We start from the raw sequence: 23,968 nt of genomic DNA, 5'->3' as shown, positions 1-23,968 counted from the left end.
AAGGATGGTAGTTTAGGGGTAAGGTCACAGGGCTAGTAATCCAGAGACTCAGGATAATCTTTTGGGTGCAATTTTCCAGCAATTTCTGTGTTTTTGTTTCTGATTTACAGAATCCACAGTTCTTTCAGTCTTTAATGTTTTGGGAGCAAAGGTTCAAATCGAATTTTGGGCCAAATGGTCTTATTCTGCTCCTATGTCTTATAGTCTAAATCACGACATAGATTAGATTCCCCACAGTGTGGAAACAGGCCCTTCAGCCCACACCGACCCTCCCAAGAGTAAGCCACCCGGACCCATTTCCCCTCTGACCAATGCACCTAACGCTGGGCAATTTAGCGTGGCCAATTCAGCTGGCCTGCACATCTTTGGGCTGTGGGAGGAAACCCACGTAGACACGGGGAGAATGTGCAAACTCCACACAGTCAGATACCTGAGGGTGGAATCAAACCCGGATCCCTGGTGCTGTGAGGCAGCAATGCTAACCACTGAGCCACTGTGCCACCCATGGTAGCTGATGGAATTTAAACTCACTTAATAAATCTGGAATGTAAATCTAATCTCAGTGATGGTGGACACATAACTATTGTTGACATTTGATAAAACCGATCTGGTTCACTAATGTCCTTTCAGGAATGAAACTGCTGTCCTTACGTGGTCTGGCCTACATGTGACTCCAGACCCACAGCAATGTGGTTGTCTCTCAAAAGCAAATCACTTAGTTCAAGGGATGAGCAAGAAATGGGGACGTCACCAGTGATTCCCACATCCAGGAAAGATTTTCTTTTAAGGAAAAACATTTCTTGACTCCAAAGGTTGTAGGAACCTCCCACTCACCCCTCCACCCAAATCTCCAGAAACATAGTATTGAGGTTAGGAGTAAATTGGTGATGTTAACTGTTAAAGGGGGATAATGTGTAACAAGCACCGAGAAACTCAGCAGGTCTAGCAGCAGCAATTGTGGAGAAAGAGAGAGAGAGAAACAGAGTTAACTTTTCAGATTCAGTGACCCTTCTTCAGAACCGTTTCTCTCCTCACAGAAACTAACAGCCCTATAGAGTTTCTCCAGTAATCTCTGTGTCTGTTTCAGATTTCGAGTTTTGCTTTTATTTGAGTGACGGTATCTAGTTGGGGGTCAAGATACAATTGGCCTCCAACCCAAGTGAATGGTTGAACAGTTTTGAGGGGCTGATTGGCCTCCTCCTGTCTCATACATTCAGTCTGTTTTTGCTCTTTCTCTCTTCCCTGTCTCCAGGTCAGGCACGGTTCCACAGGCAGCTGTCTACTCCCTGCTGCCTCTACATATGTTATCAGCCAAGGTGGGGCTTATGTCTCCTAGGCAAATCTTTTATTTAGCATTTTAACAAGTCACACCCCAGCTAGGCCTCACCGCTGTTCTCACAATCACACTGTTAAAGCAGGGAGGCACCCTAGCTCAGAGGTCCTGAAAAATCACACTGAAGAATAACTATCACCCCCTGACTGGGGCAAATTGCCTAGTCTTCTGAGTGAAGGCGAGAGCTTTATCCATTTCTGTGGGAGCGTCGACATCAGGAAGATGACACTTCTGCAACAGCTGCACTCCCCTCTCAGTGTGGGCACTGGGAGGGTCACAGAATCCCTACACTGTAGAAGCAGGCCATTTGGCCCATTGAGTCCACACTTTCCCTCTGAAGAGCATCCCACCCTATCCCAGTAACCTTCATTTCCCATGGCTAACCCACCTAGCCTACCCTTCCCTGGACTCTATGGGCAATTTAGCACGGCCAATCCACCCTAAGCTTTGGATTGGTTCTAGTGACTTCACCCGATGATGGAGCAGTGCTCTGAAAGCTTGTGATTCTAAATGAAGCTGTTGAACTATAACCTGGTGATGTGTGACCTCTGACCTTGTCCACTCCAGTCCAATGCCAGCCCGCCACGTCGGACTGTAGGAGGAAACCAGAGCACCCGGAGGAATCCCACGCAGACACGGGGAGAATGTGCAAACTCCACACAGCCTGACACCATAGGGTGGAATCGAACCTGGGTCCCTGGGAGGCAGCAGAGCTAACAACTGAGCCACCGTGCTGGTCTGGATTTTAAGCCTGTGCCTCTGCAGTGGGTCTTAGTCAGGGTGAAGAGGGTCTATTGCACTGAGTGGGACCTGACAGAGGGAACGGGTGTAACACAGTCAGGAAGACGGGATGGGTTCAAAGTTTGGGAGAAGATTTGTAGCTTGGGTGCTCGTTGTTGTGGTTCTGTTCGCCAAGCTGGGAATTTGTGTTGCAGACGTTTCGTCCCCTGTCTAGGTGACATCCTCAGTGCTTGGGAGCCTCCTGTGAAGCGCTTCTGTGATCTTTCCTCCGGCATTTGTAGTGGTTTGAATCTGCCGCTTCTGGTTGTCAGTTCCAGCTGTCCGCTGCAGTGGTCAGTATATTGGGTCCAGGTCGATGTGCTTATTGATTGAATCTGTGGATGAGTGCCATGCCTCTAGGAATTCCCTGGCTGTTCTCTGTTTGGCTTGTCCTATAATAGTAGTTAAATAGTAAAACTACAGAGAACAGCCAGGGAATTCCTAGAGGCATGGCACTCATCCACAGATTCAATCAATAAGCACATCGACCTGGGCCCAATATACCGACCACTGCAGACGACAGCTGGAACTGACAACCGAAAGCGGCAGATACAAATCACTATAAATGCAGGAGGAAAGATCACAGAAGCGCTTCACAGGAGGCTCCCAAGCACTGAGGATGTCACCTAGACAGGGGACGAAACGTCTGCAACACAAATTCCCAGCTCGGCCAACAGAACCACAACAACAGAGGGAATGGGTCATGAATGATGTCCACCAACCTGCCCCTTGGAGGCTGCTGTCTGTACATGGCTTCCCTCTGGTTGGGAACTCAGTCCATTCCATCCCTCCCAACACCCCTCCAAGGTCACTGCGCTGACATCCTGCCCTCGCAACCAATCCCTGAACTTTAATCATGATCCCATTAGCAACTGAGATTTCAACTACACGCTTTGAGATCCTCTCCATAAACCTCTCCCTGTGCTTCTCACTTGGATTACAGGTTAATGAATGTATCATCAGCCCTTGCTGCGCTGGACGGGTGTGGGCACACAGTAAACCTTTGATAATTCCTGTCATTCCTGAAGGGTGACAGATTACAGGTTGTCTCCTGCAGGCTCTTGCACTTGCCCTGACGGGCCGTGGTAATCGAGTGAGCCCAGGGTGGGGCTGACATGTCGGCACTCCCAGGTGCTCCCTCACCCATTCCCTGTGTGAACAGGCCTCTGGGGGAAGTGACTCTTTCAGCTTTGCGGGCATTCCATTGAGGGGCAGTTTTGGCAACTGGGGCACTGCCCTCCACCTTCTCCACTCCAACTCACTGAGGGAGTTGCTGCAGTAACCAAGTTGTTCTGGGATGTGACTTGGGCCAGTTACAAAATCAACAAGCAGTCCGTTACAGTGCTTATAAAAGACCGAAATTAAAATCTGGGAACTGTAAAGCACGCTGTTTCCAAACCAATCAATGATTCCCAGGACAGGGATAGCACAGGGTTAGATACAGAGTAAAGCTCCCTCTACACTGTCCCCCATCAAACACTCCCAGGACAGGGATAGCACAGGGTTAGATACAGAGTAAAGCTCCCTCTACACTGTCCCCCATCAAACACTCCCAGGAGAGGGACAGCACAGGTTTAGATACAGAGTAAAGTTCACTCTACACTGTCCCATCAAACACCTTTAGGGGATCTAACAACCCCAACACACTCTGACCAAATCAGGCTGGGTCACCCCCCATGTTGATGCTTTTGTAGAGTTGTTCTCAATGGAGCCCAGTGAATGTTGTTGAATCTTAGTGAAAGTGTTGAATTATTAAGTTCCTGCTGTATGCTAATTTTGGATTCTGTCTCCCAGAACCTGAATGGGTCTCTACCACTCTCGGAATCTTCATTTGCCTAAAATGTTCGGGGATTCATCGGAACATCCCTGATGTGAGCAAGGTCAAATCTCTCATCCTGGATCCTTGGACTGATTCTCAAATTCAGGTAAAAAAAATGACAGCCTGGTGCTTAAAATGAAGAGCAAATTGCCCTTCCATTCCTTGTTTCATGATATTCAGTGGGAACTGCGTCAGTATTGATTGCTCACCCCTAGCTGTCCCGCAGGAAGTGATGGGTCAACTTCTTGAACTGCTGCAGTCTGTGTGTTGTAGGTAAACACACGTGTTGGTCCCCAGGTGTTTGCCAGTCAAAGGGACACTTTGCAATATCAATGACACTGTGTGAGCTAGGAGAAAGTGAGGACTGCAGATGCTGGAGATCAGAGTCGAGAGTGTGGTGCTGGAAAAGCACAGGAGGTCAGGCAGCATCTGAGGAGAAGGAGAATCAACATTTCTGATGAAGGGCTTATGCCTGAAATGTCGACTCTCCTGCTCCTCGGATGCTGCTTGATCTCCTGTTCTTTTCCAGCACCACACTTTTAAACACTGTTAGTTAATAACTACTGACCAAAAAAAAAGGAACTGCAGATGTTGGAAATCAGAAACAAAAACAGAAATTGCTGGAGAAACTCAGGTCTGGCAGCATCTGTGGAGAGAGAGAAACAAAGTTAACGTTTCAGGTCCAGTGACCCTTCTTCACCAAACCTTTCTGAGGAAGGGTTACTAGACCTGAAACGTTAACATGAAACATTACAGCGCAGTACAGGCCCTTCGGCCCTCAATGTTGTGCCGACCTGTGGAACCAATCTGAAGCCCATTGAACCTACACTATTCCATTCTCATCCATATGCCTATCCAATTACCATTTAAATGCCTTAAAGTTGGCGAGTCTACTACTGTTGCAGGCAGTGTGTTCCACGTCCCTACTACTCTCTGAGTAAAGAAACACTTCTGTCTCTCTTCACAGATGCTGCCAGACCTGCTGAATTTTCCCAGCAATTTCTGCTTTTGTTTCTGTGTTAGCTCCCTCCAGTTTCATATCTTTGTTCAGACTTGTTGTGGTTTGGTACAGTTGTTTGCTTGGCCATTTCAGAGGTCAGTTAAGAGACAGCCACATCACTGTGGGTCTGACAGCAAATTTCCTTCCCTGAAGTACATTGGTGAACGCCCATTGGGGGCTTTATAAAAATCAACAGTGGTCACCACAAGGCTAGCTTTTAATTCCAGATTTTTATTGAATTCAAATCTTGCTGAGTGTAAATTGACTCCTGCACTTCCAAGATTGCAATAATTGTGTACGCTTTCGAAAACAGACTTAACTGATTGTTAGGCACTCCAGAACATCTTGAGGTCACAAGGGCACTTCAGATATTCAAGTTCCTGGTTTTTGTTTGCTGCTTATCTAATGCACATCTTTTAGATGTATCAAAAATTTGCATCCAAGCACGAAATAAACAGCGAGGAAAAGTCACCCCGAGTGAGGGAATACGTCTAAGGCACACCTTGGACGAATCCTGAGGTTTAATATCACGGTTGTGTCAGCAACGTTCAGACTAAGCGATATTCACTTGAGCCCCAGTATCTAGTCAGCACAATCCAGCTCACATACGCAAGCCTAACCACACCTTGCAGCTGGCCCAGAGCAACAGCAGCAGCTCACTTAAAGCACTCGATTACACTTGTTCTCTCCTCTGTCATTCTCTCTCTCCTGCTGTGTTCCCCCCTCTGTCTGTTTATCTCTCATTCAATCCAAGGTCGTTCTGCTGTAATGCACATTTCATTAATGCAAATGCACTACTGCCCAATCAATGAATTGGGGACACTGTTTCTATAGAGCGAACTTTTAAAGTGTGTATTGGTTATAACGTGATTCCAGCCCCATTAGTTTAAATGGTGCTGCTATTACACGATTTTCTAATAACATGGAATTGCACAAAAACGGAACTACCACATTGTAGCAGAACTGACTAATTCTATCTCTCTAATATTTCATTCACTAACTCCAGCTCTGCAGATATCTCTGTCACTCCGGAACAGTGGAACTGTCTCTCAGTAATCCTTTCTTCGAATCTTTGCAAATCTCCAACTATAAATATCTCTCTCTCTTTCATGCAAACTGGAGCTGAGCTGATCTCATGCTGTCATTTACCCCCAGCACCATTGTTCCTTCCTCTGTCTTCTGTTTGCATCCCGTCTTCCCGTTTCTGAATGTGGACTTCACTCTTGTATTTCAGTTTGACTGTTTTTGCTCCAAGTGATTATCACTCTCTCTCTCTCTCTCTCACTCGCTCTCTCTTTCTTTCTTTTCTCTCTCTCTTTCTTTTCATTCTCTTTCTGTCTTTCTTTTCTCGCTCTCTTTTCTCGCTCTTTCTTTTCTCTCTCTCTTTTCTCGCTCTCTTTCTCTCTTTCTTTCACTCTTTTTTACTCTCTTTCTCTCTTTCTTTCTCTCTTTCTTTCTTTCTCTCTTTCTCTCTCTTTCTTTCTTTTTCTTTCTCTCTCTTTCTCTTTCTCTCTTACTCTCTCTCTTTTTCCCCTCTCTCTCTCTTCCCCCCCCTTGCCCCCCTTCTCTTTCCCCTTCTCTTCCTTTCTCTGCAAATATCTGCCTCCCTCTCTCATTACCTTGCATTTAGATAGTGCCTGTATCACAGTAACATGTCCCAGGGTGCTTCACCATAAAGTCAAGTTGCCATAGTCCCACATGCTCATTGGACAGAGATGACTGGAGTGTTTTATTAATGAGGAGAGGCTGAACAGGCTGGGGCTGTTTTCCTTGGAGTAATGGAGGCTGATGGGTGACTTTATAGCAGCTTATAAAATCGTGAGGGGCATGGATAAGGTGGATAGCCAAGGTCTTTTCCCCAGGGGAAGGGGAATCCAAAACTAGAGGGCACAGATTTGATGAGAGCGGAAAGATGTAAAAGGGAACTAAGGAGTAACTTTTTCACTCAGAGGGTGGTACGTGCATGGAATGCGCTGCCAGAGGAAGTGGTGGAGGCTGGTACAATTACAGCATCTGGATGGGTATATCAGTAGGAAGGGTTTAGGGGGATCTGGGCCAAATGCTGGCAATTGGGACTAGATTAATTTGGGATATTTGGTCGGCATGGACAGGTTGGCCTGAAAGGTGTTATTCCATGGCAGGTTTAACCTGAGGGTCACCCGGCCCTCAAGGGAGGGGGGCCGTAGAGAAGGAGATTCCTTCGTGGTAACCACAGCTGGGGGGTTGGTGGTGATGGCAGTCGTTGTGGGGGGTGGGGGCAAGGGGTGAACAAAGCCTGCCTCATCCCCTACCCTGGGAAGCCAGTGGCAGTCAATACATTTCAAACATTGACACCGTTCTGTCTGATTTTGGCTTTAAGCATGCCTTTAGGATATTGGGCATCACTGCCAAGTGCAGCATTTATTGCCCATCCCTAATTGCTTAAGAGAAGGGGCACACACAATGTCCTGCACAATGAGCGCTCTCTTTCCTCTCCCACTCTTTCACTGTTCCTCCAAGAGAGTCAAGAGTCAGAGGTGAATGTAGTGGTCATCACTGAGGAGAAGGTGCCGGGGAAGCTGAAAGGTCTGAAGATGGGTAAATCACAGCAGGTCAGGCAGCATCCAAGGAGCAGGAAAATCAACGTTTTGGGCAAAGGCCCTTCATCAGGAATGCTCACTTTGCCGAAAACGTCGATTTCCCTGCTCCTCAGATGCTGCCTGACCTGCTGTGCTTTTCCAGCACCACTCTAATCTTGACTGTGATCTGCAGTCCTCACTTTCGCCTGGATGGGTAAATCACCTGGCCTGGATGGACTATACCCCAGACTTCTGAAGGAGATAGCTGAGGAGATTGTAGATGCATTGGTGGTGATCTTTCAGGAATCACTGGAGTCAGTGAGAATCCCAGAGGACTGGAAAGTGGCTAATGCAACACCCCTGTTTAAGAATGGGAGAGAGGCAGCAGCCAGGAAACTATTGGCCGGTTAGCCCAACTTCAGTCGCTGATAAGGTTTTAGAGTCCACTATTAAGGATACGATTGTGATGTACTTGAAAGTACGTGGTAAAATAAGTCTGAGTCAGCACGGCTTCATCAAGGGGCGGTCATGCCTGACAAATCTGTTAGAATTCTTTGAGGAAGTAACGAGCAATTTAGACAAAGGAGAGCCAGTCGGCACGATCTATTTAGATTTTCAGAAGGCCTTTGACACAGTACTGAACAGGAGGCTGTTAAATAAGATAAGAGCTCAGGGTGTTAGGGGTACGGTACTCCCATAGATTGAGGATTAGCCGACCGGCAGAAGGCAGAGAGTGGGGATAAAGGGGTCTTTTTCAGAATGGCAGCTGGTGACGAGAGGAGTTCCGCAAGGGGTCAGCATTGGGATCACAACCACTCACGCGAATGATCTGGGCGAAGGAACTGAGGGCATTGTTGCTATGTTGGCAGATGACACAAAGATAGGTGGAGGGACAGGTAGTGTTGAGGATATGGGGAGGCTGCAGAAGGTCTTGGACAGGCTGGGAGAGCAGGCAAAGAGGTGGAAGATGGAATACAATGTGGGAAAGTCTGAGGTTGTACACTTTGACAGGAAGGATAGAGGCACAAACTATTTTCTAGACAGGGAAAGGCTTTGGAAATCAGAAGCACAAAAGGAGTTGGGAATCCTAGTTCAGGAATCTCTTCAGGTTAACGTGTAGGTTGAGTTGGCAGTTAGGAAGGCAAATGTAATTATAGCATTCATTTCAGTAGGGCTGGGGATGTACAGCTGAGGCCGTGTAAGGCTCTGGTCAGATCACATTTGGAGTATTGCGAGCAGTTTCAGAATGTAGAATTAGATTTTATTGTCATGAACACTCAAGTACAGGAATACAGGATCATGGTGAGAAGTTTCCCCATTCCCGGCACCATCTTAGGTACAAAGTAGGAAAATAAGCAACGAAAGTTAAAAGCTCAACATTAAAGTCCTTCTTCCTATGTGGTAGAAAAATAAAGAAATGATGTTAAACGTTACACCCCCCCCCCACACTGTACCAAGATACACCGATCACCCCCACACTGTACCAAGGTACACCGATCACCGCCCACACTGTACCAAGATACACCGATCACCGCCCACACTGTACCAAGGTACACCAATCACCGCCCACACTGTACCAAGATACACCGATCACCGCCCACACTGTACCAAGATACACCGATCACCGCCCACACTGTACCAAGGTGCACCGATCACCGCCCACACTGTACCACGGTGCACCGATCACCGCCCACACTGTACCACGGTGCACCGATCACCGCCCACACTGTACCACGGTGCACCGATCACCGCCCACACTGTACCACGGTGCACCGATCACCGCCCACACTGTACCACGGTGCACCGATCACCGCCCACACTTTACCACGGTGCACCGATCACCGCCCACACTTTACCACGGTGCACCGATCACCGCCCACACTGTACCAAGATGCATCGATCACCGCCCACACTGTACCAAGATGCATCGATCACCGCCCACACTGTACCAAGGTACACCGTTCACCCCCACACTGTACCAAGGTGCACCGATCACCCCCACACTGTACCAAGGTACACCGTTCACCCCCCACACTGTACCAAGGTACACCGATCACTGCCCACACTGTACCAAGGTACACCGATCACCGCCCACACTGTACCAAGGTACACCGATCACCGCCCACACTGTACCAAGGTACACCGATCACTGCCCACACTGTACCAAGGTACACCGATCACCGCCCACACTGTACCAAGATGCACCGCTCACCCCCACACTGTACCAAGATGCACCGCTCACCCCCACACTGTACCAAGGTGCACCGCTCACCCCCACACTGTACCAAGGTACACCGATCACCACCCACACTGTACCACGGTGCACCGATCACCGCCCACACTGTACCAAGGTACACCGATCACCCCCACACTGTACCACGGTGCACCGATCACCGCCCACACTGTACCAAGGTACACCGATCACCGCCCACACTGTACCAAGGTACACCGATCACCCCCACACTGTACCACGGTACACCGATCACCGCCCACACTGTACCAAGGTACACCGATCACCCCGCACACTGTACCAAGGTACACCGATCACCGCCCACACTGTACCAAGGTACACCGATCACCGCCCACACTGTACCAAGGTACACCGATCACCCCCACACTGTACCACGGTGCACCGATCACCCCCACACTGTACCACGGTGCACCGATCACCGCCCACACTGTACCAAGGTACACCGATCACCGCCCACACTGTACCAAGGTACACCGATCACCGCCCACACTGTACCAAGGTACACCGATCACCCCCACACTGTACCAAGGTGCACCGATCACCGCCCACACTGTACCAAGGTACACCGATCACCGCCCACACTGTACCAAGGTACACCGATCACCCCCACACTGTACCACGGTGCACCGATCACCGCCCACACTGTACCAAGGTACACCGATCACCGCCCACACTGTACCAAGGTACACCGATCACCCCCACACTGTACCACGGTACACCGATCACCGCCCACACTGTACCAAGGTACACCGATCACCCCGCACACTGTACCAAGGTACACCGATCACCGCCCACACTGTACCAAGGTACACCGATCACCCCCCACACTGTACCAAGGTACACCGATCACCCCCACACTGTACCACGGTACACCGATCACCCCCACACTGTACCACGGTGCACCGATCACCGCCCACACTGTACCAAGGTACACCGATCACCGCCCACACTGTACCAAGGTACACCGATCACCGCCCACACTGTACCAAGGTACACCGATCACCCCCACACTGTACCACGGTGCACCGATCACCGCCCACACTGTACCACGGTACACCGATCACCCCCACACTGTACCACGGTACACCGATCACCGCCCACACTGTACCACGGTGCACCGATCACCCCCACACTGTACCAAGGTACACCGATCACCGCCCACACTGTACCACGGTACACCGATCACCGCCCACACTGTACCACGATGCACCGATCACCGCCCACACTGTACCACGGTGCACCGATCACCCCCACACTGTACCAAGGTACACCGATCACCGCCCACACTGTACCAAGGTACACCGATCACCGCCCACACTGTACCACGGTGCACCGATCACCGCCCACACTGTACCACGGTGCACCGATCACCCCCACACTGTACCAAGGTACACCGATCACCGCCCACACTGTACCACGGTGCACCGATCACCGCCCACACTGTACCACGGTGCACCGATCACCGCCCACACTGTACCAAGATACACCGATCACCCCCACACTGTACCAAGGTGCACCGATCACCGCCCACACTGTACCAAGATACACCGATCACCCCCCCACACTGTACCAAGGTACACCGATCACCGCCCACACTGTACCACGGTGCACCGATCACCGCCCACACTGTACCACGGTGCACCGATCACTGCCCACACTGTACCACGGTGCACCGATCACTGCCCACACTGTACCACGGTGCACCGATCACCGCCCACACTGTACCACGGTGCACCGATCACCGCCCACACTGTACCACGGTGCACCGATCACCGCCCACACTGTACCACGGTGCACCGATCACCGCCCACACTGTACCACGGTGCACCGATCACCGCCCACACTGTACCACGGTGCACCGATCACCGCCCACACTGTACCACGGTGCACCGATCACCGCCCACACTGTACCACGGTGCACCGATCACCGCCCACACTGTACCAAGATACACCGATCACCGCCCACACTGTACCACGGTGCACCGATCACCGCCCACACTGTACCAAGGTACACCGATCTCCACCACAGGAAGGAAGTGGATTGAAGTAAGGAAACAACAAGGAAGGATAAAAGTTAAAAGCAGACGGAGCAGATGAGTTCTGGGCAGGATGCTGCAGGCGGACCTGGTATCCCACCCCATCGTGGATTGCATCTTCAACCCTGTATCTGAGGAAGGATGGGCTGGTGTTGGGAGGTTATTGCAGAGTCTTGGAGATACACAGCATGGAAACAGACTCTTCGGCCAACCAATCCATGCCGACCATAATCCCAGACTAACCTAGTCCTAGTCCAGAGGAATGATCTCGGGGATGTAGGGCATATGAGAAACAGTTGAGGACTATGGGTCTGTACTCAATGGGGTTTACAATGATGGTGGAGTTGTGGGGCGGGGGGGTAGGGGTAGGGGGAGGGGGGAGGGGGGAGCTGATTGAAACTTACAGATTTCTGAGAGGCCTGGATAGAGTGGACATGGAGAAGGTGATTCCACCGGTAGGAGAGACCAAGCCCCGAGGGCACAGCCTCAGGGTGAAGGGACAACACTTTAGAACTGAGATGAGGAGGAATTTCTTCAGCCAGAGAGTGGGGTAATCTATGGAACTCATTGCCACAGAGGGCTGTGGAGGGCAAGTCATTGAGTGTATTCAAAGATGGAGATGGAGAGGTTCTGCATTGGTGAGGGGATCAAGGGTTATGGGGAGAAAGCGGGAGAATGGGATTGAGAAACAGATCAGCCGTCATCGAACAGTGGAACAGACTCAGTGGGACGAATGGCCTAATTTTGCTCTGCTCTCTTATGGTGCCTCTGCCTCTTACACGACCCCTTTAATTTTCTGTCACTGGGCATCGAAAACTCACTGTCCTCCACAAGATGAGATAAATTCCGAAAATATCTTGTTGGCGTTTTAGAAATAAATTTGGTGACCGTGGAGAGAGCAGATGTAACCACAGACTGACAGGACACAGAGGGAACCATGCAGACTGAGGAAATGTTGCATTACATCTGCTGTTGGAAATATCATTGCTCAGCAAAAGATTGAATGAATGAAGCAACTCATCATCCTGGGGCACCAGCAGCCTGGTCTGAACCGACGACAGTCCGTACCAACGACAATCTGAGTTTGTAGATCTAAAGTGAAGATATGGGATAGGAGAAGGCCAAAGAGCCCATTGTGTCAATCCTGGTTTGTACAAGCTTATGCCAGCCCCAAGCAGGTACCTGTGCGAAGGTGTGGCAGATTCAAGTTCCTTTTAAAAGGAGTTCCACCTCAACCACTGACCGAGACAGAGTTCCAAACCCCTCCCACCACCCTCTGGGGAGCAATGTTTTTCCTCATGCCCCCTCTGCCAATCCCCTTAAATTTGTGCCCCCCCCCCCCTTCCCTGGGGAACTGAGCTCTGTGCTAGGAGAGACAGGTCTTCCCTCTCCTATTTATCAATGCCCCACATCATGTTAACAAAGTCACCCCTCAAGCCTCCCCGATTCTCAGGGAAACCGCCCCCAGCTGATCCAACCATTCCCTCGGTAGTGCAGTATTCCAGCCCAGGCCAACCTTCTCGTAAATCTCCGCTGTACTTTGCAGGAAGTCCATAACCACTGTCGAGAATATGGTGAGTAGGACTGTACAAAAAACTCCAGCTGTAGCCAAACCAGTGTCTGAGAGACAGTTCCTGTATTACACCACTGCGATTGTATTTAATGCCTCACCCAATGAAGGAAAGTCTTCAGCTGAAAGCCTAAGTCAGCTACAGTCTAAATCACCTACACACCACCATAACTTCAGACTGAAAGACTTACAGTCTGAATCACCTATAGACCAACACAACTTCAGACTGAAACAGTTACAGTCTGAATCAGCTACATACCAACACAACTTCAGTCTGAAACAGTTATAGTCTGAATCAGCTACATACCAACACAACTTCAGACTGAAACAGTTACAGTCTGAATCAGCTACATACCAACACAACTTCAGTCTGAAACAGTTATAGTCTGAATCAGCTACATACCAACACAACTTCAGTCTGAAACAATTACAGTCTGAATCAGCTACATACCAACACAACTTCAGTCTGAAACAGTTACAGTCTGACAGCCAACATAACTGGATGGAGAGGTTGTAATTTTAAATTGATTATGATCTCATCCAGTTATGGTCTGGGGGAGTGGGGAATGTGGAATCACACAGAGGAGTTTTCTCTAGAAAGGTTCATGTGGTGCCAAGATTTCTTTGTGTTGGAGAGTCTCTGGTTGAAAGTTGATGTGTGATTTCAAAAGGCTAATAACATGGAGACATCAAATATTCCTTACCCATTTTCCTCCAGACACTCCCTGGTATTTATACATTAAATGTCAAAGGCATTTCTCAGAGGCAGAGAGAGAAGACCAAACCAAGAAACAGTAAGTTTGATCAAAGAGATAGGTTGTAATGGAGAGAGAGGGAGTGATTCATGTAATCAGAGATCCAGAAATACAGAGTCTCAGGCCCAGGGAATTGCCGCTGTGGGGTCAGGCATAACAGACTACGAATAGGAGGAGTTATAGAGTCACAGGAACACACAGTGATTCGGGAGGTATGCCCATGGTGAGATTTGATTCCAAATCATAGTGTGTGTGTGTGTGTGTGTGTGTGTGTGTTCTACAAAAAGCAACTTTCCTCCAGTGTCTTGACCATGCTGCATGTGAGACCCTGGACCAGGGAGAGTTGATGTGCTGTTCGACTGTTACAGTCAGCACAGTCAAACCTCATCATGTCCTCCTTCTGCCACGCCCTCACTCCCTCTCCCTCGCTCTCTCTCCTTCTCCCCTGCTCCCGCTCCCAACCCCTTGACCTCACCCCTTGCCTTTGTCCCCTTGCCCTTGCCCCCCTCTCTCACCCCACCCCATCTCCCTTGCCCACTTGCCCTCGCCCTCTCCCTCTCCCTGGCGTCTCCAATTGGTGAGTGGTACATCTGTGTGAGAGTATGGTTGGATAGTGTTGTGGTCATTAACCATCAATGCATTTGAAGGTCAAAGGTTGGAGGTGAGGACAGAGACACTGTTTAGCCAACAAGATTCATGCCATTGGGTAACCGTGCGTGTTCCACTTTCCAATTGGACACAGAGAGGTAGCGTGCCTGGGGGATTAGCCAATGGCAGGATTGGGGTGGTCGGGGTGGGGTTTGAAGTGGGATGTCATGTGACAACACCAACAGGAAGACACCCAGCCACAATGGTGCAAGGTTTGTGTGCATCCCATCGCGGACATATATCACCGCTCCCCCATTGTCACTGGGTCAGAAGCCTGGAACCACCTTCAGCTCTGGTCCCTACGCCATACGGACTGAGGCGGTTCGAGACCATCTACCACCAATTTCCTGAGAGATGAGGAACCTATCCAAGCTTGCCAATAATGCTCACAGCCTGAGAATGTGTGGGAACGAAAAGGATCCAAAGTCCTCTCCAGATTAATGAGGGATTCTGTAAGGATCTCCATAATCAACTTGACCTTCAGCAACATTGGAGCATGGCATTCAGCCCATCGAGCCTGGCTCACCATTCCATATGATCACGGCTGATCAAATACTTTGATTTCTCTTGCTCCCCCCATCCTTGTAACCTTGTACACCATCTCTTAATCTATGCCTCAAATATACTCAGAAGCTGAGCTTCAAAAGCCCTTTGTGGAATCCCAACACACTGAGTATAAAAAATTCACCCTACCTCATTCAGGGAGTCATGGGGATGTACAGCATGGAAACAGACCCATCTGCCCAACTGGTCCATGCTGACCGGACTTCCTAAATTAATCTAGTCATATTTGGACAGTCCTAACTGGCATCCAACATATTTTTAAATTGTGTATCCCCTCCCCTGACTCCCCATCCCAGCAAGCATCCTACCCTCATTTATCTGGTCTGTCCCTTTAAGGATTGGGTAGGTTTTAATTTGATCACCTCTCACTCTTCAAAGCTTTAGCCAATTGTAGGCCCAGTTTATCCAATCTCTCTTCGTGGGGCTGACCCCCTGCTGTCTATCTTCATTTGTAAATATTACCCCCCAGGTTTTGTGTCCAGCCAAGTCGATATGATGTGTTTGAGGGTGACGTTGATCACGTTGCTCAGGGGGAATCCTCCCACTGTGTTGTTCCCAGCGATAGGTCACAGTGGATGACAGGTTTGTGCCTCCTGCTCTTCCCATTGGCAGGCTGAGTGAGGCACTGGGCGTGAAGGAGCTCATGGTGCTCTCCTGTGTCCCAGCGCTGGGCCATCTGACAGCAGAGAGTTTTAGTGACTACAGACCTCCAACCCAGCTTTGGTCTTTAACTCCATCTCTCTCCCTTCCAGTTTATGGCCCAACATGGTAACAAAGCTGCCCAGCAGAAGTATGAAGCATTTGTGCCGATATATTACTACGTCCCGAACTACACCGACTGTCAGTGAGTACAGTACACAGCCTGCACCCAACTTCTCTCTCGTTCCATTGGTGTCAGGAAAAACATGAACCTTTTATCCAATTCATCAAGGCTTTCGTTGGAATTGAGCATCTTTCCATTTTTGTTTTGGTTTAACCACAGACTGCAAGGTTTCAGGCACAGTACACACCGGGTTACCTGTAACACACACACACTGTTACATACTGGACTACCTGTAATGCTCACACGCAGTCACACACTGGGTTATCTCCAACTATCTCACACTGTCACACACTGGGTTACCTGTAACTCTCACACACTGGTTTGCCTGTAACACACACACCAGGTTACCTGTAACTCACACACACTGTCACACACTGAGTTACTTGTATATCTCTCACACACTGTCACACAGTGGGTTACCTGTAACTCTCATACACTCACAAATTGGTTTGCCTGTAACACACAGATTGTCACACACTGGGCTATCTGTAACTCACACACACTGGGTTACTTGTATCTCTCACACACACTGCCACTCACTGAGTTACTAGTAACTCTCCCACACTCATACACTGAGTTACCTACAACTCTCACACACTGTCACACACTGGGTTACCTGTAACTCTCACGCGGTCACACACTGGTTTGCCTGTAACACACAGACTGTCACACTCTGGGCTACCTGTAACGCACACACACTGGGTTACTGTAACACTCAAAGACACTGCCACACACTGGGTTACCTGTAACACACACACTGTCACACACTGGGTTACCTGTAGCTCTCACACACACTGTGACACACTGGGTTACCTGTAACTCACACACAGTCACGCACTGGGTTACCTGCAACATTCACATATTCTGTCACACACTGGGTTGCCTGTAACACACACACACACACACACACACAGAGTCACGCACTGGGTTACCTGTAACTCTCACACACAGTCACACACTGGGTTACCTGTAACACATGTACACTGTCACACACTGGGTTACCTGTAGCTCTCACACACACTGTCACGCACTGGGTTACCTGTAACACACACACACACACAGTCACGCACTGGGTTACCTGTAACTCTCACACACTGTCATGCACTGGGTTACCTGTGACACACACACACTGTCACACACTGGATTACCTGTAACTCTCACATGCTGTCACGCACTGGGTTACCTGTAACATTCACATACTCTGTCACACACACAGCCACCTTTCTCACACACTGTGTCACTCACTGGGCTGTCTATGTCAGTTGTCCAATGTGATGGTGAAGGCAGAGGGGAGCAGTATGTGTTGGACAGTGTACAAGGTGGAAGATAGAACTGTTTAGGTGTTAAACTGGGGCTGGATCCTTAGGGAAACGGAGTGGAAAGGGCAGGGTGGGAAGTGAATGAGGATAGGAATTTCGACAGGAGGTTGGGAATTGTTGGTGCCAATCTCCCTTGGATGTTACAGGGTCCTGCGGGAGCAGTGGATTCGAGCAAAGTATGAACGCAAGGACTTCACGGAGCCAAATAAACCATTGGCCTATGCTACAGGTAAGTGAGAGAATGTGGCTCCACACTCCCAGGGTCCATCGATTCACATTGTGTTAAAATTCAGTGGTGGGGGGCAAGACAGAGAAAGAGTGAACTCACATTGACTTTACAGCACAGAAAGAGGCAATCGATCCAGCTGCCTCATGCTTGCTGTTTAAGCTACACCCAATCTTGCTCTCTCCTTGCTCATTGAACTCTGTCTGCACTGGAATCCTTTCTCCCTTGTGTTTATACAGCTGCTCCACAAACCTGTCTCTACCTGTTTACCTCAACCACTCACTGCAGGAGCAAGTTCCATATTCCCATCTATCTGTGGCTCAAGACATATCAACTGGGCACAACTCAGCAGGAGGCTGTTCAGCCCATCATTGTCCATGCCAGCTCTCTGTTACTCACACTCTCTCACACTCACTCACACACACTCTTATACTCACTCACTCACTCTCACACACACTCTCACTGTCTCTCTCTCTCTCTCTCAAACTCTCACTTACACACACGCTCTCTCTTGCTGTCTCTCACTCTCTCTCACACTCTCTCTCACTCACTCACTCACTCACTCACACACACACACTCACACACACACACTCACACACACACTCACTCACTCACTCACTCACTCACTCACTCACTCTCTCACTCACACACACACTCATTCACTCTCACTCATATATACACTCACTCACTCACACACTCACTCATACATACACTCACCCACACTCACACTCCCACTCCCACTCTCACTCACACTTATACATACACTCACTCACAAACACTCTCACTCCCACTCACACACACTCTCTCTCACACTCACACTCACCTACACAACTCTCACTCTCACTCACTCACTCTCAGTCTCACTCTCACTCATATATACACTCACTCACACACACTCTCACTCATACATACACTCACTCACACACTCTCACTCACACTTACACTAACACTCTCACTCACACTCTCACTCACACACTCTCAATCATACATACATTCACTCACAAACATTCTCACTCACACACTCACACACACACTCTCTCACACTCACAATCACTCACTCTCACTCACTCTCCGTCTCACTCACTCTCACTCTCACTCTCACTCACACACTCACACACTCACTCTATCTCTGTCTCTCTCTCACACTCTCTCACTCTCTCACTCCTCACTCACTTTCTCACTCACTCTCACTCACTCTCACTCACTCTCACTCACTCTCACTCTCTCTCACTCTCTCTCTCTCTCTCTCTCTCACTCTCTCTCACTCTCTCTCACTCTCTCTCACTCTCACTCTCTCTCACTCTCTCTCTCACTCTCTCTCTCACTCTCTCTCACACTCTCTCACACACTCTCTCACACACTCTCTCACACACTCATGCTCTCCCTCTCGCTCTCCCTCTCGCTCTCTGTTCTTCCTCTCTTTCTATCTATCTCTCTCTCTCTCTGTCTCCCACACACCCCCATCTGTCTCCCTTTCTCTCATACCCACTTACTCTGGCAGTATCTATGAGGAGGGCTCAGACTAACGTTTTGGGTTCGGTGACCCTTCCTTAGAACTTGTTAACCCAGAATGATTTCTCTCCACAGATGCTGCCAGACCTGCTGAGCTTTTCCAGCAATGTCTGCTTTTGTATCTGATTTATACCTTCCACAGTTCTTTCAGTTTTGATCCAGTTTAGTAGAACTTTCTTCTTTCTCAGTTGTATCCAGTAGGACTAAACCCACATGCTGATTTTATGCTGCCCTGGGTTACATGTTGCTAGTTTTAATGGTTTGTGCATTTTTACTCTCCGATTCCTTCGCTCATAAAGAGTTGGAATCTATTATTGAAGAAGTCAAAACAATGCATTTAGAAAAGCATTGTGTGATTAAAACAAGTCGATATGTCTTTACTAAAGGGAAATCCAGTTTAACAAACGTTTGAGAGCTCCTTTAGGATGTAGGGAAGGTAAAGGCTGACCAATGTAACTAGATTTGCAAAAGTCATCTATAAGGAGCCAGCCAAGTGATTAATGGGAGAGATAAGGGCCTGTGGAATTGAGGATGTGAAATTAGAGCCATAGAATCATAGAGATGTACAGCACCAAAACAGACCCTTCGGTCCAACTTGTCCATGCTGACCAGATATCCTATACCAATCTACTCCCACCTGCCAGCATTTGGCCCATATCCCTCTAAACCCTTCCTATTCATATACCCATCCAGATGCCTCTTAAATGTTGTAATTGTACTAGCCTCCACCACTTCCTCTGGCAGCTCATTCCATACACATACCACCCTCTGTGTGAAAAAGTTGACCCTTTGGTCCCTTTTAAGTCTTTCCCCCTCTCATCCTGAACCTATTATAGAGTCATACAGCATGGAAACAGGCCCTTCGGCCCAACCATCCATGCTGACCAGGTTTCCTAAACTGAGCGAGTCCCATTTGTTTGTGTTTGGCCCATATCCCTGTAAACCTATTCCCCTTAGCTAAGCCTCTCGTGATTTTCTAGATCCCTCAGCCTCCTGCGCATCAGGGAAAAATGCCCCAGCCTATCCTTGTAACTCAAACCTGCCAGTTGTGGTAACATCCCCCGTAAATCTTTCTTTGCACTCTTTCCAGTTTAATTATATCCTTCCTATAGCAGTGCTCCAAGTGTCGCCTCACCAATGTCCTGTAGAGCCATAACGTGATAATCCCAACTCCTGTACCCAGTGCTCTGACCAATGAAGGCAAGCCTGCCAAACACCACCATCACTGCCCTGTCTACCTGTGACACTGCTTTTAAGGAACTACGTATCCATACCCCTAGGTCTCTTGTTCAACAACGGTCCCCAGGGCCCGACCATGAACTATGCAATTCCATTCATATGGATGGGGGTGGGGGGTCATTTAGCTCAGTTGGCTGGACAGCTGGTTTATGATGCAAAGTCACACCAACAACACCAATTCACTTCCCTCAATGACCAAGGTTACCGTTAAGTTCCCACCTTCCCACCCTCGCCCCTTGCCTCAGGTTAAACCACCATCAGTCATCTCTGTCTCTGTCTCTCTCTGTCTCTGCATCTCTCTCTCTGTCTCTCTCTGTCTGTCTCTATTTCTCTTTCTCTGTCCCTGTCTCTCTCTCTCTTTCTCTGTCCCTGTCTCTCTCTCTCTTTCTCTGTCCCTGTCTCTCTCTCTCTCTCTCACTGTCTCTCTCTCTGTCTCTCTCTCTGTCTCTCTCTCTGTCTCTCACTCTTTCTGTCTTGCTCTTGCTCTCTCTCTCTCTCTCTCTCTCTCTCCCCCCCTCTCTCCCCCAGCCCTGTGGTCACCTGTGGCAATGGCAGCTGTGGCTTGTTTTGGATAGACAGAGTGCGATCGAAAACACAGGGCACAGAGTCAGGATTAGGAGCTGATCATGTCACTCAGAGATGGGGAGGACATTTCTCATTCAGAGGTAATTGCAAGTTTTTTGGAATTCCCTCTCCCTGAAGATTGCTGCGTCTTCATCGTTGGAGTACATTGAGGACTGACACAGAGACTGTTTTGCCTCTCAGGGAAGCATTAGGCTGGCAGAGGGGCATCGGGTTGTGCCTAAGATCCGTGATGACCATTTCGAAAGGTGGCAGTGACTCGACACTGAGATAGTCCACTCCTTCTCCTGTTCCTTCCATCCTTGGCCCCGGTCATAAGCTTTGAAGCTCTGGCTGGCTATTTGGCTACGGAAGGAACCAGAACATAATCTGATCCTACACTCGACATGGATCACTGGGCAACAGGGCACCTTTCCCTCTTTTAACCTGTTGACTGTGGGTCGCTGACCATGGTCAAGGGAATGGTGACGAACTGGGGTCTACAGGACCATGTTTAAATCCCATCAGGAGAATTGAGAATTTTGAACTTCTTTTTGAAATCTGGAAATAAAACAGTCAGGAATCAGTAAATGTGAGCTGGGAGCTGTTGGAGATCGCTTCACCAATACCTGTTCAGGTATGGAACCCTCCAGTCCAGGGCGATTGATTTGATTGCCTTCTGAGGGGGCAAAGCAGATTTATCAAATGACTGTGAGTGGCTCAGTGGTTAGCACTGCTGCCTCACAGCACCAGAGACTCTGGTTCAATTCCACCCTCAGGCGACTGTCTGTGTGGAGTTTGCACATTCTCCCTGTGTCTGTGTGGGTTTCCTCCGGGTGCTCCGGTTTCCTCCCACAGTCCAAAGATGTGCAGATCAGGGTGAATTGGCTGTGGGAAATTGCCCGTAGTGTCCAGGGATGTGCAAGTTAGGGTGAATTGGCCATGCTAAATTGTTCCATAGTGACCAGGGATGTGTAGCTTAGGTGGAGTGGCCGTGGGAAATGCAGGGTTACAGGGATAGAGAAGGAGGGGTGGGTCTGGATGGAGTGCTTTCCAAAGGGTTAGTGTAGATCTGATGGGTCAAATGGTCTGCTTCCACACTGTAGGGATTTTATGATTACAAGTCCAAAGGCGTACATCTTAAGTAGATTGGGTCAAGATTAGAGTGGTGCTAGAAAAGTACGGCCAGTCAGGCAGAATCCAAGCACCAGGAGAGTCAGACCAGGGCCCTTCATCAGCTTCAGTAGATTGGCCATGTTAAGTGTGGGGTTATGGGTACTAGGTGGGATGTTCTTCAGACGGTCAGCGCAGACTCAATGGGCTGAATGGTCTTTCTCCACACTCTACAGTTTGTATGATGTACTATAGCAAGGGGGCAGCTCATCGCCCGTTACTCAGAGCAGTTAGCGATGGGCCCAGTTAGCGATGCCTGCAGCTCAGGAGTGAAAAGTGCAAAAGCATCGGCATTCGGATCTAGAACCTTCTTCTGTGTTTAGTACAACCGCACGTTGATTACAGCAACTCAGGAATCGAGAGACGCAGAGCCTGGTGTGAGAAAGCAGCATGTTGTGAGCAGTCAGTCCAGTCCAGTCTCCACAGCTGACTGACACAGCACTGTGTGTGTTGTGGTACTTTGAAGAAACCCTACCATTTTTAGTTGCAGTTTTTTTAGCAGCCCCAGTCTTATCAGTTAGCCAACCTGCCCTGGTGATATTGACTGAAATTAGTGCAGTTTTCATAAAGAGGAACCACTGTCCTCAGAATTACCACAGAAAATTGAGAGAGAGACGTATTATCTCTCTACTGCTGACTGCCTCTCCCAGGCAACAGAGTCAGTCAGACTTGTGTTTAGTTTTGATCCTATCACCAAGTCTCCAAGACAAATTTAGCTCACACTGTTTCTCTCTTTAGCAATAAGCCCCACTTAAAACCACAGAGAAGTGACCCAGATGTAAAAGTTTATGGTTAGCCCTTTCCCCTGCTAAGTGAGCAAAGACTCATGGTGTGCACTTTAATAACCAAAGGCATTGAAATCTCCACTCCAGAACCTGGTTAAACTGCAGTCAGATCAGGACCACTCCCTCAGGTTCAAAGCAGAGAGCACTTATATTTATGTAGCACCAGGGATGTCTCAAAGTGCTTTACGACTAATGAAGTACGCTATGCAGTGTAGTCTCAACTTCAAAGGAAGCAGCCAAACTTACTCACCGCAAACGCCAATTTGACAGTGGCCCACATTTTAGTTTTGGGTTTAATGTTGTCCCGAGAAACCAGAGAGATGTCCCCTGCTTGGCAATAGTTGCCCCTTGATCAGAAATGTTTGGTTCCATGCCGGGAGAGTGAGCAGGGACGTGCCTGAATCTCTGGAGTACAGGGGTTTCGAGCTGTGACCTTGGGATGAAAAGAAAGACGCACGACACTCCGGTTTACCTGGAAACCAACAGAGAAAGATCCCAGTCCCCCGTCTCCCGGGAATTCCAGCAGTGCCCACGGGCTACAGTGGGTACACAGCAAATCCTGAGACTGGCACTGAGAAAGACATTCTGAGCTGACGTCACCGAAAACAGCCACTTTCAGCCAAATACTGTGCCCACTTTGCCATCCCATCACCCATTCCCAGCCACAACCGCCCAACCTTACCAATGCTCTTGTTTCTCAATTTTTGTCACAGAGATACCTGTCACCTGTACACCGACTGGTGTGTCTCAGGGAGATACCTGTACACCGACCGGTGTCTCTCAGGGAGATACCTGTACACCGACCGATGTCTCTCAGGGAGATACCTGTACACCGACCGGTGTCTCTCAGGGAGATATCTGTACACCGACCGGTGTGTCTCAGGGAGATACCTGTACACCGACCGGTGTCTCTCAGGGAGATATCTGTACACCGACCGGTGTCTCTCAGGGAGATATCTGTACACCGACCGGTGTCTCTCAGGGAGATATCTGTACACCGACCGGTGTCTCTCAGG

The 23,968-nt window shown here is 49.1% G+C and overlaps 1 protein-coding gene across 1 annotated transcript in view; it reads left to right on the top strand.

Annotated features, from left to right (window-relative positions):
• The window catches only part of LOC140489388 (arf-GAP with dual PH domain-containing protein 1), a 64,170-nt gene that overhangs the window by 9,023 nt on the left and 31,179 nt on the right, over nucleotides 1–23,968 (top strand). The window contains exons 2-4 of the mRNA XM_072588889.1: nucleotides 3,908–4,038; nucleotides 16,067–16,158; nucleotides 17,603–17,685. Coding sequence (XP_072444990.1) covers nucleotides 3,908–4,038; nucleotides 16,067–16,158; nucleotides 17,603–17,685 — 306 coding nt within the window. The remainder of the gene's footprint in view (nucleotides 1–3,907; nucleotides 4,039–16,066; nucleotides 16,159–17,602; nucleotides 17,686–23,968) is intronic.

Source organism: Chiloscyllium punctatum, chromosome 18, assembly GCF_047496795.1.
Source record: "Chiloscyllium punctatum isolate Juve2018m chromosome 18, sChiPun1.3, whole genome shotgun sequence".
NCBI classification, from domain to species: domain Eukaryota; kingdom Metazoa; phylum Chordata; class Chondrichthyes; order Orectolobiformes; family Hemiscylliidae; genus Chiloscyllium; species Chiloscyllium punctatum.
The sequence above is the reverse complement of the archived record's forward strand: the minus strand, read 5'-3'. Positions and strand labels throughout refer to the sequence as shown.